The sequence below is a fragment of the Staurois parvus genome, unplaced genomic scaffold (genome assembly GCF_062004578.1).
Source record: "Staurois parvus isolate SC_StPar_1 unplaced genomic scaffold, SC_StPar_1.0 ptg000154l, whole genome shotgun sequence".
Lineage (NCBI taxonomy): Eukaryota > Metazoa > Chordata > Amphibia > Anura > Ranidae > Staurois > Staurois parvus.
In genome coordinates, this window is record NW_028317950.1 from 17,714,464 (window position 1) to 17,730,000 (window position 15,537).

At 42.6% G+C, this 15,537-nt stretch overlaps 1 protein-coding gene across 1 annotated transcript in view; it reads right to left on the reverse strand.

Moving 5' to 3' along the window:
- Positions 1–1,621: 1,621 nt before the first annotated feature.
- The window catches only part of TPRN (taperin), an 84,888-nt gene continuing 70,972 nt past the window's right edge, over positions 1,622–15,537 (reverse strand). The window contains exons 3-4 of the mRNA XM_089675134.1: positions 8,994–9,100; positions 1,622–6,412 (exon numbers count right to left, since the gene is read on the reverse strand). Of these exons, the coding sequence (XP_089531260.1) occupies positions 6,350–6,412; positions 8,994–9,100 (170 nt within the window). The 3' untranslated portion in view covers positions 1,622–6,349. The remainder of the gene's footprint in view (positions 6,413–8,993; positions 9,101–15,537) is intronic.

Below are 15,537 nucleotides of genomic sequence, written 5' to 3' on the forward strand. Positions count from 1 at the left end.
TGTATGTGCGTTACGGACCTTAGATTGTACACCCGTAGAGGGTTAGGGACTGATGTGAATGTAATAAATACACACAAGTCTTTGGATTGTCGGAGGAAACCGTAGTACCAGAGGAAACCCACGTCGGCACAGGGAGCACATGCAAACTCCTGGCAAGTGGTGCCATGGTTGGGATTCAAATCGACGACCCGAGTACTGCCAGGTGGAAGTGCTAACAATTTAGCCACTGTGCTACCCATACATCCATTCAAAGTACAGAATTTACACAGGCGCTCTCAGCTCTGAAAAGCAGTGGGTGGGGAGCTTGAGTTACATCAGCGAGGAGAACTCTTAGAGGTGATTGGAGGGAAGGGACACACCGCTCCTTCACACAGCTCACAGGAACAGAGGCTGCACAGGCTGTGTACAGCACAACAATGGTAATGCTACTTATGCAAAGTAATAACTGGGTTTGAAAAGGTGTTTGGTGCTCACAACAAAGATTTTCATCCCCCATAGCTATTGAGGCATCTATTAACTTCCGTGCCACCCTGTAGCAGTATGCGGCTCGGGTGCGCAAAAGCATGTGTCTATACGTGATTTTGCAGTTCCATGTAGGTGGAATGTGCGCGCCTTACCCGCATCGCCATTCGCGGCCTCCGCTGTCAATCATGGGTCCTGGCCGGTGATTCCCCGCTGGCACCAAACGATCTCTGAGGATTTCCGACAGGGAAGAGACCTGTATGTAAACAATGCAGATCTCTCCCCCCCGTCAGCTCTTGCACACTGCATTGTATGGCTCTACATAGCACAGCCATACAGTGTGCTTACAGTGAAACACACACAGCCCACATAGTAAAACAGCACACATTTAACCCTTTGATCGCCCCTCACATTAACCCCTTCCTGTCCAGTGTCAGTACAGCGTTAGTGCTTTTTATTAGCAGTGATCACGTTTTGGTGTCACTGGAGATGTCAGTGACAAGTCAGTCCCCCCCGTGTCAGAATGCCCGCCGCAGTTCTGCTACAAGTCGCTGAGCACCATTACTAGCAAAAAAAAAACCGTATATATACTGCCATTTGTAAACGCTATAACTTTCATGTAAACCAATTTATACGTATTGGGATTTTTTTTTTTCTAGTAGACATGTAGCAGAATACATTTTGGCCTAAATTTATGACGAAATTTGATTTTTAACATTTTTTTTACGGGATATGTTTAATAGCAAAAAGTCAAAATATAGTTTTGTTTTTCAAAATTGTCGGTCTTTTGTTGTTTATAGCACAAAAAATTAAAAAAAAAACAAAAACGCAGAGGCGATCAAATAACACCGAAAGAAAGCTCAACTTATGGGGGGGGGAAAAAAAAGGCCGTAAATTTCATTTGGGTGCAGTGTTGCATGACCGCGCAATTGTCAGTTAAAGTAACACAGTGCCGTATCGCAAAAAATGGCCTGGTCAGGAAAGGGGGTAAGTCCTCTGGAAGGCAAGAGGTTAAAGTGAGTTTTTGTGCCTGAGTTCAGCTTTAAGGATTAAAATGAAAGAATTTTGTGCAGTTTTAAGAGTTAAGTGATCTTTCCCCATTATCAATTTTCACTCTTGACAGGAGTGCATTTAAAAATAAAAAGTCACAGACAAAAGATGATTTTCCTGCATTGAAAATATTTATTCAATCAGCTGCTTACATCAATATTCTGTTACAAGGTCGGTAAATGTCCTGGATCTACAGCTGTAATAATACAAAAATGACAGCCAGGAATTACATGTGAAGTTTACAGGAGGATACAGAAGGACAGACTTTGGCCACATAACCACAACTGGCTACGAACAGACTAGAAACATTTATAGAAATCTTATTATCTCTTAATATATTAATTCTATTTCTTATAAACTTTACAAAATCAAGTGCAAAGTAGACTTCTTTTACTTTATAAAGTCAACACAAAATAACTAAACAGATAATAAAAAAAAGCGCAAGTGTTGCCAATGGCAACCAATCATGTGACTGCTTCAAATTTAAAAAAAAAAAAAAAAAAGCTGCTGGATTCTGATTGGTTACCCTAGGTAAATGCACTATTTTGTGAGAGGGTGGAGTGTACAGAAAGTCCCTGGAATGTGTAAAAATGCCCCACATATAACTGCAGAGCAGGAGCACAATGCCAATCTAGCTGCAAGGGGACTATATCTCCCAGCATGCCATGTGAATGTGTTCCCTTAAAGGGGTCAGCACCTCTCAAAACGGAAAGAGACAGGTTGAACCACCCGCTGACTTACTCTCTATGACGGTCCAGTGTGGAGACAAAAGAAGCTAGAATGTGACTCCACACAAAACTGAAACCCATTTCTGGTTAGCCATTCTTTTAACCACTGCTTTCCACTTGTGCAAATTTAGAAAAAGGAAACCTGTATACAAGAGACCATCGGTAAACCCGGTGAAGGTCCTGCTCTCTGCTGCATTCACACATGAGTGTTTTGTAGCTTGAATCTTGAAGCTCAAAAGTTCCAAAAAAAAAAAAAAAAAAAAAAAAAAAAAAAGCTCAAATTTAAAAAATCAACAGTTCTCTATGGTGCCTGTTCACACATGATTGCACGAACAGGCACCATAGAGAACAACTGATTTTTTTAAACTTGAGCTGTTTTGGAGCTTCGAGCTTCAAGCTACAAAACACTCAAGTGTGAATGCAGCCTGTAGCTAACCACACACATGGAAATTAGAAGGTTTGTCATTTGCAATTTTACAAAACGTGTGAATGAATCAATGCAACCTACCACGGAAAGTTTCCAGTGACATGAAAATGATCCAAGATCTCAGTGGCAAATTGTTTAATCTCTTCAGGTGTTTTGAAACTGAAAGCTCGTTTAAATTGCCCAAAAGTGTGTGACTATTGCAAGCAATGGAGTGTGCAAGATCAGCAAACCAATTAGGAGCTGTCAGCAACACCTTCCAACAGGCTCATTCAGTAAATCAGAGCGTGTAATAGGCCAAGAGCAGCCAATCAGGCTTTAGAACCTGATTATTGCACTGTATAGCTCCTCCTTGCCTTGTACTTAAAGCGAATTCAGCTACTTTATAAAAACTGCAGGTATGCCATGAGTTCAGTCTAACGAGATGCCTGCCACCTCCTAGACTTCTCAGTTATTCAACATCTGACAAATTTATTATGCTCTGGGAAGATAACTTCCAGAGCTCCATTGCTCACTGTGGTCTCAGATAGATAGAGATGCTGGAACTGCTATGCCCATTCACAGAAGCCTTTGTATTTTGTGTATAAGTGATACCCATTTACAGAAGACTTTATATTATGTGCAGAGGGAAGGGGTGGACATAGCTGCTCTTTGTGCTTCTCTTCTCTCACAGCCCAAGCGTAGAAGTGTAATAAACCTGTCACATATAAATAATAGAGAGAAGTCCCGGATGTGACATGCACCTAATTGGACTTAACTGACTGTGTGCCTGCACTTTTTGCAAAGTTGCTGAATTCCTGGAATTCAGCTTTAATAAATCTGGAAGTGTCAGCTACTCAGCAAAGATGCACAATGCTGCTTGATGAGTGCCAATAAAGGAGAGCTACTTACCAGCATCTACCTGCAATGACACGCTTGATCACTTCGACATACTTCAATTCTGTGCTTTTCATATGGTATACCTAAGGGGCTAAGGCATGGGTGTCAAACTGGCAGCCCTCCAGCTGTTGCCAAACTACAAGTCCCATGAGGCATTGCAAGATTGACAGTTACAAGCATGACTCCCAAAGGCAGAAGCATGATGGGACTTGTAGTTTCGCAACAGCTGGAGGTCCTCTAGTTTGACACCCCTGGGCTAAGGTATTATAGGATTGACAAGTGTACTCCTGCTTTTGTTGGCTTCAACATCTATACAGATTCCAGAGACATTTAAAGAAATAAAGGTTGAACTGGAACTAAATGGACATATGCAGCAAGCACAAGCGGGGGTACTACTTCTTTAGTAATCAGTCCCTAAATATCCTAATGGCCTGGGTTTAGGGAAATTTGTAGGGAAGTATGAAGGTGACCATTGCTTACTTTCTGAATATACTAATTCCCTGGCTGTCAAACCGATTCTAAGGCTTCAGAACTTTCCAAGACAATGACCTGAAACAAGTATGCAGCTTAGGAGGTCAGACTTACCTTACTCTGACTTTTCTAATCTACATGCTTGTCCTAGGTCAGTGTTTCAATGTAATGAAGCCTGACAACCAGACAACTAGAATTCTCAAAAAAGAGAGGAGCCTCAAAGTTCCCCACTATATAAAGCAGAGACAGCCTTGGGGTCCTTGAACATTTCTGGCCTTTACTCAGTGACAACATGAACTGAACATTTCAGCTTGCTGGTCAGATAAATGACATACAACGAGGGGAATTTATCAACACTGGAGCCGTTGTGTATGGCAGCCAATCAACCTTTTTTAATTTTCAAAGCTGAACAAAATGAAGCTAGAAGCTGATGGGTGGCCATGCATGGCTGCTCCATTTTGATTAATCCCCCCTATGTATTTAACCAACTCTGTTGAAATAACCATTATAAATTGTGTACAATTAACCAAGGCCTTAATCATACTGCTATCTGAATAATAAAAAGAGAAATTGGATCAAACCATTTTTTTTTTCTGAACCTATTTAGTAAGGCATGGCAAGGTGCAGGTGGTGTTTATGTAAAGTGCTTTAACCCACTGCATCCTTCATTCAAAATAGTGGGAGATGGCTGCAGATTGGTCAGTGGAGGTTACTGTGCTATGACTTCTAAATCAGACACACAGAAGGTGCATAGTGAGGGACACAAAGGGGTATTATAGTAGATTTCAGTAACTTGCTTGGAGAGACTCCCAGCAAAAAACAGTATCACAGGACTGATGAAGTGCAAAGAATATTAATGATGTGTAACCCACAGCAAAAGAGGCCTGCTATTAAAGGAAAGAATCAATGAATAGTTGTCATTAGGTGTTGCTCCACTTGCTAAAGCCCACTGTAAGAAAAGTAGACAGGTCCTCACAAAGTGCAGTGCTGGAGTGACTACATAGAAATGCAACAGCTCACATGATGATGGCAAAGAATTCCTGGAGTAACCATTCAACTGTGGTATGAAAATTGCTACAAATGGGAGAGTGACCCTCTGACATACAGGTACTTTTCTTTAAAATGTGTCTCTAGAAAGAGCTGTCCGTTTTTTCACATCAGAGCCAACAAGATCTATTAATCATCTGCCTGTTCCCAATTCAGAGATCCATTCACAGAAGCTGTAGTATGGCTTCTATAAATGGCAGATCTGGCAGGAAGGGGCGGGCATTGTCAGCCTCTCTTAATGAGAGCTCCTCAGCTGTATTAACCTCTGCCATGCTGAAAGATTACGGCAGTGGGGGTGGGGTTTGGAAAGAGGATTTCTCCTAAAACAAGAAGAATCAGCACAAGGGACACATCATACTAAATGGAAGTTATGTCCCTTGTGCCAATTTTTCTGTTTCTAATTTAGACTAAACTTAGGCTTTAATGTACCTGATCCTTAAATCTTCTTGTGTATTGTACAAAATGCCAAATCAAGTTTTAAGACGGCAGTATTATCAACTGAAAACCGTTCAAAAGTCTGTAGAATATGTCATGAGAATAATTGAAGTGACCAAGAAGAAACATTTTCTTCTTTTTTTTACCACATTGTGAGAGACCATTGCTATCTTCAACTGGCTTTTTAGGGCTGTTTCATGCATTTACGCCAGCATCTTCTACTAGTCGCAGTGGATATTCCAAAGGCTTGTAGTAGCATAACAAATCAAGATGGGTAATAATTGTCTTTTGCGAGACATGTGAGGCTGCCCTTTAAGTACCAACTAGCCTAATTACAACAATGAACCCCAAATCATCCTCTTTCCAGACTTCAGCAGAATGTCAGACCAAAAAAATGGAACAGTGAAAATAAAAATCACTGTTTCCCCAACCAACGAGCCATTACAGAAAATGAACGAATGTACAAATCTCAGGCATCTTAGAGACAAAGCCTGGGAGTGAGAAATTCTCGCACGATACAATTATCTTTCATCCAACACACACACCATGTTAATTAATATAATTAACATTGGTTCACTGCAGGCACCAAGAGAATCTGCTACGCTTCCGAATTTGGGATCAGAAATTGGAATCGACATTGTGATTATGTTCCTGTGATTGAAGAGCAGTGCAGAGGCTCCAAGACAATCTTGATGCTAAGAGTGCAAGCATACTTTCCCAAGATCCTTTGCAGCATGGGCACAAAGATGGCCAGGCCTCAGTCTCTGTATAGGTAGGATCCTGAGTAGAAGCTGGAGGAAACTATGTGAGGGCAGTGAAAATACTACTGTGAGTGTCCATACGTCCTCCATCGCTAGAAGTATAGGGCCGGCTCGCTGCGGAAATGAGAGTGGGAGTCGCCATAGTCAGGTGTGAGCTGTGAAGGAGAAGATAGATAACGTGAGACCTTGCAAGATCTTTCTATATAACTTGTGACAGCTGGAAAAGCAGACATGCAACCTATTAAAGGGAATGTGCCATCCAAAAAAACTAACATCTCTACGTAATAAGAGTCCAGTGTTCTAAAGGAAACTTGTCAGGATGGTCAATGTGCTACCAAAAAGTTTAGCATCCTAAAGTGACTTCTAGTACCTTCACCAGGAACCAGGCCGTACATGTGACATAACAGATTCTGGCCAGCTCGAGCTACAGCCACCACCTGACAATAAAAGGAGGAGAAGTATGGCCAAAGCTATTCTGGCCCTACTTCTCCTATGGATCACAGGAGTGCACTTTGTTCTGCAGTCCTGTGACCTGTTTTCAGCCACTAGTGGGTTAAAGTCTGCCGTTGGCTGATGCCTCAGAGCCAGTCCAGGCTCTGAAAAGACCAGCATTTGATTCAGCCTCGCAGCATGCTGCTTAGAGCCTGAGCTAGCCCCTCCTGCCCCTTCCACAGCCCAGCGCTCCAGTGAACCCTGGAGAGGCAGTGCACAGAGCAATGACCGCTCCCTGCTCAGAGCTAACGGGAGAACTGAGTGATCATCGGCCTTTGATTGCGGAGTTCTCAGTGCAGAGCTTGCAGGGGACAGATGCGGCATAGGATCGATGCTGCATCTACATAGGGGAGAATAATTTTTTTTTCTCCCCACAACCCATATTTCTCTTTCAAATCCTTGGATTTAACATTCCACTGCGCACTAGAATCTATGTGTACAGCTTGCACCCAAGATCTAGATGCTCCCAGGCACACAGAAATCAATAAAAGGATAATCAAATAGCTATACTTGTTGGCCATGCCCAACAATACAGTTAGGCTGAACCAAGCAGGCCAAGTAACAGGTTCACTTCCCCCCAATTCCCTAGCAGTACATAAACCCTTCCTTTCGCACCACTTCATTTAGAAAATACCTGCTTCTTACAGTGCATGTTGCACCCCCCCCCCTTCATAGTAATTGGCTCAGCTCTGGAGTGTAAAAAAGTGGGGTGGGGGTGGCATTAAAGTAAACCTTTTTCCCCTGTTTCTTTGCCCTGCATGGATTAAACACAGGTTTGCTGTGTCCCATTGAACTGTGTGGTCAATGGGACAGGAAGTGAGGGATTATCTCCCCCAATGGGTGACAAGTTCTAAAATTTTCTCACTCTACTTAAAAAGATAAAAAAAAAGGGAAGATCATGGATTGATTGGCTTCTCTCCATGAGATTTATACATATATACTCTTTTACCTGGGTCAGAAAATCCAAGGGGGCACTGGAATTGAATTTTGGCAGAAAGATGGCAGGCCTCATATTAGAGCTGTGTTCAGTTTTTTGCCTTAAAGTACTATATGTCTATTGAAAGGCCACACTACATATTGCCTATAGCTTGAAGTGGACTTTCCAGGATACAACCTAGGAGCGGTCATTGTTCCAAGGTTGTTGGTCGGATCTCAGCTTCACTTCCCAGTGAGATCACTCTGGTTTTTGTGTGACCTCCCTTTGATGGTATAGCCGAGCAGGTCTGAGAAAAATTCCAATAATGCAAAGGGACTATTCCCTTTTGAGCTTCTTTTTGAGCCATGCTGGAGGCAAAAAAAAACTGGATCTGCATGTCAGCTGCTCTCCCTCTCGTAGATGTGTTCATTATAACTGGCCAATCATCTTCCCAACAATCTCCATTATGGGAGAGTGACAAACAGGCAAAGCCAACACTGAATGCCCATCATAGGACCTCATATTTTTATTTTCCTGGTTCACACTTGCCTAGATAGGAGTGGCCAAATACAAACAAAGCAATCACATTCTTCCATAATCGTTAGCGGTACGAGGGTGTAATACAAAGAGGAATCATTTCTTAGAAAAGGAATAGGTTTTAGATTACTAGACGGCAGTGAACATTGTGTGGCAGCACAGCACCTGCTGAACGTTACTGTACAACACACCATTCACCCACTAATGCAGGCCATATACGGGTCGATTTCCAAACAAATTTTCTTTAGCAAATCTTTTGTAATTTGATGGTGCCACCATTGATATTGAAATTCGACCAACCAAGACTTTAATTTCACCTCATGTTGCTACGGAAAAGAATTTTCGTGGCTAAGAATTCTCTTTTCTTTCCAGCTCATGCTCATTTCTTTTTCGATTACATTTCTCACACAATTCTCCCATTATTGATTAGAACTTCGCTCGTTTTTCAAAAAATATCCAACATGCCCGATCACTCAAATTCGATGGTTGCTCGAAAATTGGCCATTGCTGTGGCCCACCACCGATGTGAAATTCAAACGAAAATTCTTAGAAAAGATTTTAGAAAGAAAATTGTTTTGGAATTCGACCCGTGTATGGCTGGCTTAAGTATCAAGCAAGGAGATGCGGTAATCTACAGCAGCCAATCAAGGTTTAGCGTGCAGTAATTAAAGAAGGTCTGCTAGCTGATATCAGATGAGCACACCATGGCACATATAGAATTTCGTTTGCTTTCCATGATGCCCCCCTTTTGATAATATGTACCTATGAAATCCCCTATTCCGTGTACTCACCATGCCCTCGCTGTCCAAACTGTCTGGAGAGGCCGGTCGCTCCTGTGTCTTTTCATCCTGCCATTTACTGTACGCTACGGAGTGCTTTGGGGTGTAACTAGATAGACCTGAAAGGATAAGAAGATGATTAAATAAAACATAGTATCCTTACATCTATATGCATACAAGTGCCCCCTCCCATACTTCTTAAAGTGGACATTTCAGTAACATTACGACTCTGTGTGAATTAATTTCTTAGGTGTTCCACTCGTAACAGTATTTGTCAATAAAGCTCTACATTTTATCATTGAAGCAATTCGTGAGATGCAATCAATGGACTTTGCTTGGTCCAATATGATGTCATCAGTCTGCTGGCCGGACAAAGCCTTTCCTCAGGCTTCTCTACCACAGTGATCACTCAGACTGTACACTGTTACTATGTAGCAAGGTGAGAGGCTGCCACAAAGGCTTATCTGTGTCAGATATTTGTGAACACAACTAAGATCTGCACAGGTACCATGATTGCTGTCATCTCTGAGCTGCAGCTCAATGCAAGAAGTAGATGATGCCTGAACAAAAACAGTGCCGTCCTTCTGGAGAGGAAAGCAGTGAATGTTCTGTGATCTCTGAAAAGTGATGTGTAAGTGTAACATGTAACGATCATGCAGAGAATATGCAATAATGTATTTGCAAGGAGTTGGCATGTGGTCGTAAAATGTTGCAGGGGGGAAAATATGTATTTAACCCTTTCACTATGTGGATGTAATAGAAACATCACAGGTAGACATTACAGACAATTAAGTTACAGCTTGGAAAAGGGTTTTTTTTTGGAGTTTACAACTATGGACAGAAAAAAAACCACTTAATTCAGCCATACACTATGACTATACAATCTGATTGTACAATCTTTTAGATCTACCATTAACTATGTGTAGTACAAGGGCCTGCCTGATTTGCTACTAATTGAATAAAGTGGTTCTAAAGCCTCAAGGTTTTTTTTTACCTTAATGCATAGAATGCTTGTCACAGACTCCCCCCTCATCCCTTTATACAGCAGTCCTACCAATTAAATCCAGAGACAAGGAAGCGTGGAGAGAGGAGGTGGGGGGAAGGGAAAACCCCACTGTCTGTGTCAATAGACACAGACAGGGAGGCTCTAGAGCAAGTCTGCAAGACTGCACTCATGGAAAGTATCTTTCTATGGGGGCACTGACAGAGGCAGGCACTGGCGGGGTACCGGAGTAGAGGAAGATCGAGGCTGCTCTGTGCAAAACAAGCACAGAGCTGGTAAGTATAACATTTATTTTTTTAATAAAAAAAAACAGAAGCATTAATATCACTTTAAGGCTTGTCCTATTACTTAGTTTTGGTAAAGCTAACGGAGATTAAACACAATCTGATTGTGATCTGATCTCTACACAGTGTATGGCCTGATTTGTGCAGAGAACATTGTCCACTCTGGAAAAAATATTAAAAGTGCATGCAAAAAAAAACCAAAAAAAAAAAACAATTTGTTGAAAAGGCATAGTCTATATTTTGCACTATAAAGTTTTACTAAACCCAGGACCCTGCATTATTTATTTATTACAGGTACTTCTATAGCGCTGTCAATTTATGCAGTGCGTTACATATATATTGAACATTCGCATCAGTCCCTAACCCTCAAGGGGTGTACAATCTAAGGTCCCTAACTCACATTCATACATACACATATTAGGGCTAATTTAGACAGGATCCAATTAACCTACCAGCATGTCTTAGGAGTGTGGGAGGAAACCGGAGTACCCGGAGGAAACCCACGCAGGCACAGAGAGAACATGCAAACTCCATGCAGGAGGCGCCATGGTCGGGAATCGACTCCATGACCCATTTACCGCAAGGCACACGTGCTAACCACTAAGCCACTGTGCACCCTGCATTAACTGTATCTGGTCTCCCACAGTGCATAGAACATGGAAATGCAATTATTTTAGTAAATATAAACTGCTAAATATCTTTTCTCATCAGCAGTTAGAGCAGTCTTGTGACTTCTATCAGTGTCCAGCAGTGCACTAGTTAAAGCTTGTATATGAGGATTCTGTAGCTTCATAAATGGTTAGGACTCTGAACCTTTCTATGACATGTTCTATCTGCGTCATTATATGGAATTTCCTAGACACTAACCTATATAACCTGCAAAGATAAGGCAATCCAAAGCCTATTTAAAAGCGATATAAACAACTAACAAACCATAAAAATAACTTAAGATTTATACTGCCGCTTCACCTCTGAGCAGACAGAAAGCAGCGAAACATGATAAAGACATCCACCCTTAAATCCCAACTCTGGGCAAATAAAAAAGTGGAGCTGCAAGAGTTAATTTCTCGTTTAAGTCAGGAGAAACAAAGGAAATATACTTACCTAATCCTCCATCCCTCCCCACAGCTTTTGCACCCCATACTCTAGCAATCTAGGGCCCTGACATCATCAAGACCAGAGCAGGGTCCATAGCCCTGCTTTGGATGCGACGACAGTGAGGAACAGTCTGGTGCTGGAGTGTAGGGAGCGCCACCTGCTGGGGGAGTGGAGGATCAGGTAAGCAAAACGGTTTCTCCTCTCCCCTGGACAAATCAAGCAGTTAAGCCTTGCAGTGCAGGCCCAGCCCCACTGCAAAGGATTTTTTTTCCCTGCCCCCGCTCCCCCTTCCTCAATCAGGCTCCAAAAAGCAGAGGAAAGTGCCCTGTTTAAGCGATGAGTTGCTCAAGTCATAGCTTACAAAAGGCTGGAGAAAGCTGCTGCTTGGGTATTGGCCCAATGCTGTCACATGGGGCATGTCACATGCTCCTCTATACCTGGAAGTACAGCAGATGTTCTCTATTACTGGCAATTGGACAGAATGGTAGAGGAGTGAAGGAAAGGTGTATGTGCTGCCAAGGAGGAGACCACTGAAGCAATTTTCGTTTGGACAAAGCACAGGTTTTCTTTATGCTGGCCACCATAGGATCAGAATAGGAGCTAGAACTGGACAGCAATGGCTGCATTTATTCATCTTCTCCATAACTCACAAACAAATCTATAATTGTCAACACTGTGTACCTGGCTTCCCCTCTTGTGAATTGCTATGCATGTCAGTATGACAGTCTAGGCCCTAGAATGTCTGCCTGCTGCCCAATAATTCCCTGATTCAGAGCTCCTCCTCCTTTTTAAAGTGGTTGTAAACCCTTATATACACAGTGAAGTGACTGACCTCAGGTGATACACAGAGGTGAAACAAATCATCCTACATACGTTGTACCTGTTTATCTACAGTATTCTCAACATCTGTTCAAAAGGCAGAATTTATAAAGTTTGTATGAGAGTTCAGAAAAAAGGGGTGGAGAGCTGAAGTTACACTCTGCAGAGCTCAGTGAGCAGAGCTGTAAGTGCTGATTGGAGAGAAGGGGGATACCCCCCCCCCCCCACACACACACATACACACGCCTTCACAGGAACAGAGCTGAGGCTGTCAATCTGCTGGAGCTCCCTCCCCTGTCACCATTTTTCCCATGGTGTCAGGAAAACTTGTCAGACGTGAGTCATGCTGATTTTCATGTCTAAAAGGTTTACAACGGAGTGTTCCCCTTTTGGGTGGTGCTACCCAAAAGGGGAAGTTTCTCTTTAAGGCTTCGTCCCTTGCTCCCCATTAACGATTGACACCTTTGGGGAGCTTGGGGTATCCGAATTTGACAGGTATCTACTCCCGCTGCAATCGCCTAGGCCAGGGGTCTCCAAACTATAGCCCTCCAGTTGTGGAGGAACTGCAAGTCTCGTGAGGCCTTGCAAGACTGATAGCCACAGGCAAGACTTCCAGAGGCATGATGGGACTTGTAGTACTTCAACAGCTGGAGGGCAATAGTTTGGAGTCCCCTGGCCTAGGCAATCGGAAGCAGGCGTTAGTCTCCCCCCCACCCCTCCTCCTTGTAGTCCTCTGGGACATGTGACGGGTCCCAGAAGACTACGGGACCATTTACCGTGCTACTTGCACATGTGCAGTGGGCACCTGGCTGTGTGTGTCTGTGTTTTAAAAGTTAGCAGCTACAGTTATGGTAGCTGCTGACTTTTGTTTTTCAATTTTGATTAGACCCCCGCTTTAAGCCCAATGCAACTTCCCTCATTCTGGAACATGGGGGTGGGGGTGGGGTGGGGGGGTTTGCAGTGGGCATCACCAATATGGTGATGTTTTCTAGTAGGTCACAGATCAGGAAAGAGGCGGGGCAGTGGCACAGAATTTTCTCTGGAGAGACAACTTTGTCACAGCCATAAAACACACCAGAGAGAGGGGATAACCAGACTAGAAGCAGAGTACACATCTTTAGGTAGGTAGAACCGTGTCTGTATGTGCATTTCCATTATAAAGTGCTTGGACAGGGCTGCCCTTTAGCAGAGTCGCCAGTAGTAGATCATTATGGCACAAAGTTTTGACTTTGACCTGCAATAAAAAAATCAGGATATAAACAGAGGATCAACATCACTGCTACCCCCACCTCCATCACAGGCTACTGCTGGCTGGCCAAGGCTGTCATTGTGCAGTGAGTCAGTGTGAATAATAAGAGATAACAGACAATTAATGGATCTGACACACTCTGATAAACCGTCCACATCAGTACGAAAGGAACCCAGACACATGGCATGTCACAGCACAGGGATACACGTTACGTAATGTTTTGTTTCATAACAGTACAGCTGAATCTGCAGGTTCCCTGTCCACACCCTTTCCAGGAGTAGAGAGAATGACTCATGGCGAGCTGACGTGACCCATAGAGAGCACACACCGGGTACCTGTGCCTGAAGATCACTGCCCCACACTCAAGTGACCCATAGAGAGCACACACCGGGTACCTGTAGATCACTGCCCCACACTCAAGTGACCCATAGAGAGCACACACCGGGTACCTGTAGATCACTGCCTCACACTCAAGTGACCCATAGAGAGCACACACCGGGTACCTGTAGATCACTGCCTCACACTCAAGTGACCCATAGAGAGCACACACCGGGTACCTGTAGATCACTGCCTCACACTCAAGTCACCCATAGAGAGCACACACCGGGTACCTGTAGATCACTGCCTCACACTCAAGTCACCCATAGAGAGCACACACCAGGTACCTGTGCCTGAAGATCACTGCCCCACACTCAGTGCTCTTCATGAAGAATGTTATTTAGTAGTGGACAGAACTCAAAAAATCAGGATGCGTTTGGCCGAAAATGGAAAAGAACAGTTTTTTTTTAATATATATATTTTTTATAAATAATTGCATTATATTCGACTTTTTAATAAAGATCATGAATTTAAATGGATATGAATTTATTTTCAGCACCTTTTCGGCCAATCGGCTGAGCAGTTGTTGGGCTCATCTTGCGCTCTTTTTTTTTTTTTAAAGCGCTTCAAGAAAAGTGCATCCCTATAAATTCAATGGATGTCTTTATACTAGTCCATTGCGCTACCCTTGCGGTGTTAAAAATCCTGCTTGCCGCATTTAAAAAAACACAGCTCCCCATTGAGGCCTGGTTCACACCTATATGTTAAAAAACACAGTGCTTTTTGCAGAAACGCACTAAAACATAGTTCCCTATGGGATGCATTCATAACTATGCATTTTTGCTGCGTTTTTTGAAAACGGTCAGGGACTTTTTTTTTTAAAAACGCAAAATGTTGCATTTTTGGTTCAACAGACTTCAATGCAGAATACTCATGTAGTATGGTTTTGATGCGTGCTTTATGTGTTTTGCATTTTTAATCTGCCTGGCAACAAATTGGCCCAAAAAAATCCCCAAAAACAAAAAACGTAAAAAAAAGCATCAAAAACTTGAAAATTGCACGTGCAAAATGCAAAACGCACTAAAAAAAAAAGACAAAAACACAAGCTGCAGTGGTGTGAACCAGATCTGAAATGCACTGAAAACACAGCAAAAACACATTAAAAAAAACCGCACACCTGTTGTGCATTTGATGCATTTTTTTAATCACATGAAAAAACGCACCCTAAACATGGTAAAATCACAGGAAATCATGGGGGAAAAATTGTGTGTACATCAGCGGCTATTATTGGCACCTTTTTTCCTATTGGCAAAATGCCAATAACACGATTTTCGGTTGATATACTTCAGCTGCCGATCAATCAGTACATCCCTATTATTTAGGAAACTGGACTATGACTTCCCAGCAGTGTATATGATATCACAAGAGATCTCCAGGACAGATGCAGGCGTTTAGCCTCTGAAAAATGTTTGTTCCTAGACAAATCTCTGCAGTGTCAATCGACTCTACATTAGAGTCCTAATTTTTGGAAGTTACACACATCTATTAAAGGCCTAACACTTCAATGAAGAACAGTGAAAACAAGGATACCTATCCTTTACTGGACAGAAATACAGCTTCTGTTTCCCCAAGGGGCTGGCTTACCACACCTGATGCCAACCAACCCTATAGAAAAAAAAAAAATATATATATATATAAAAAATAATAATAATAATTATTCGGGAGGCTACCATTGTTGGCCTCCAATTTAGAAAATGCTGAATGCCTCAAACGTTCCTGGTCAGC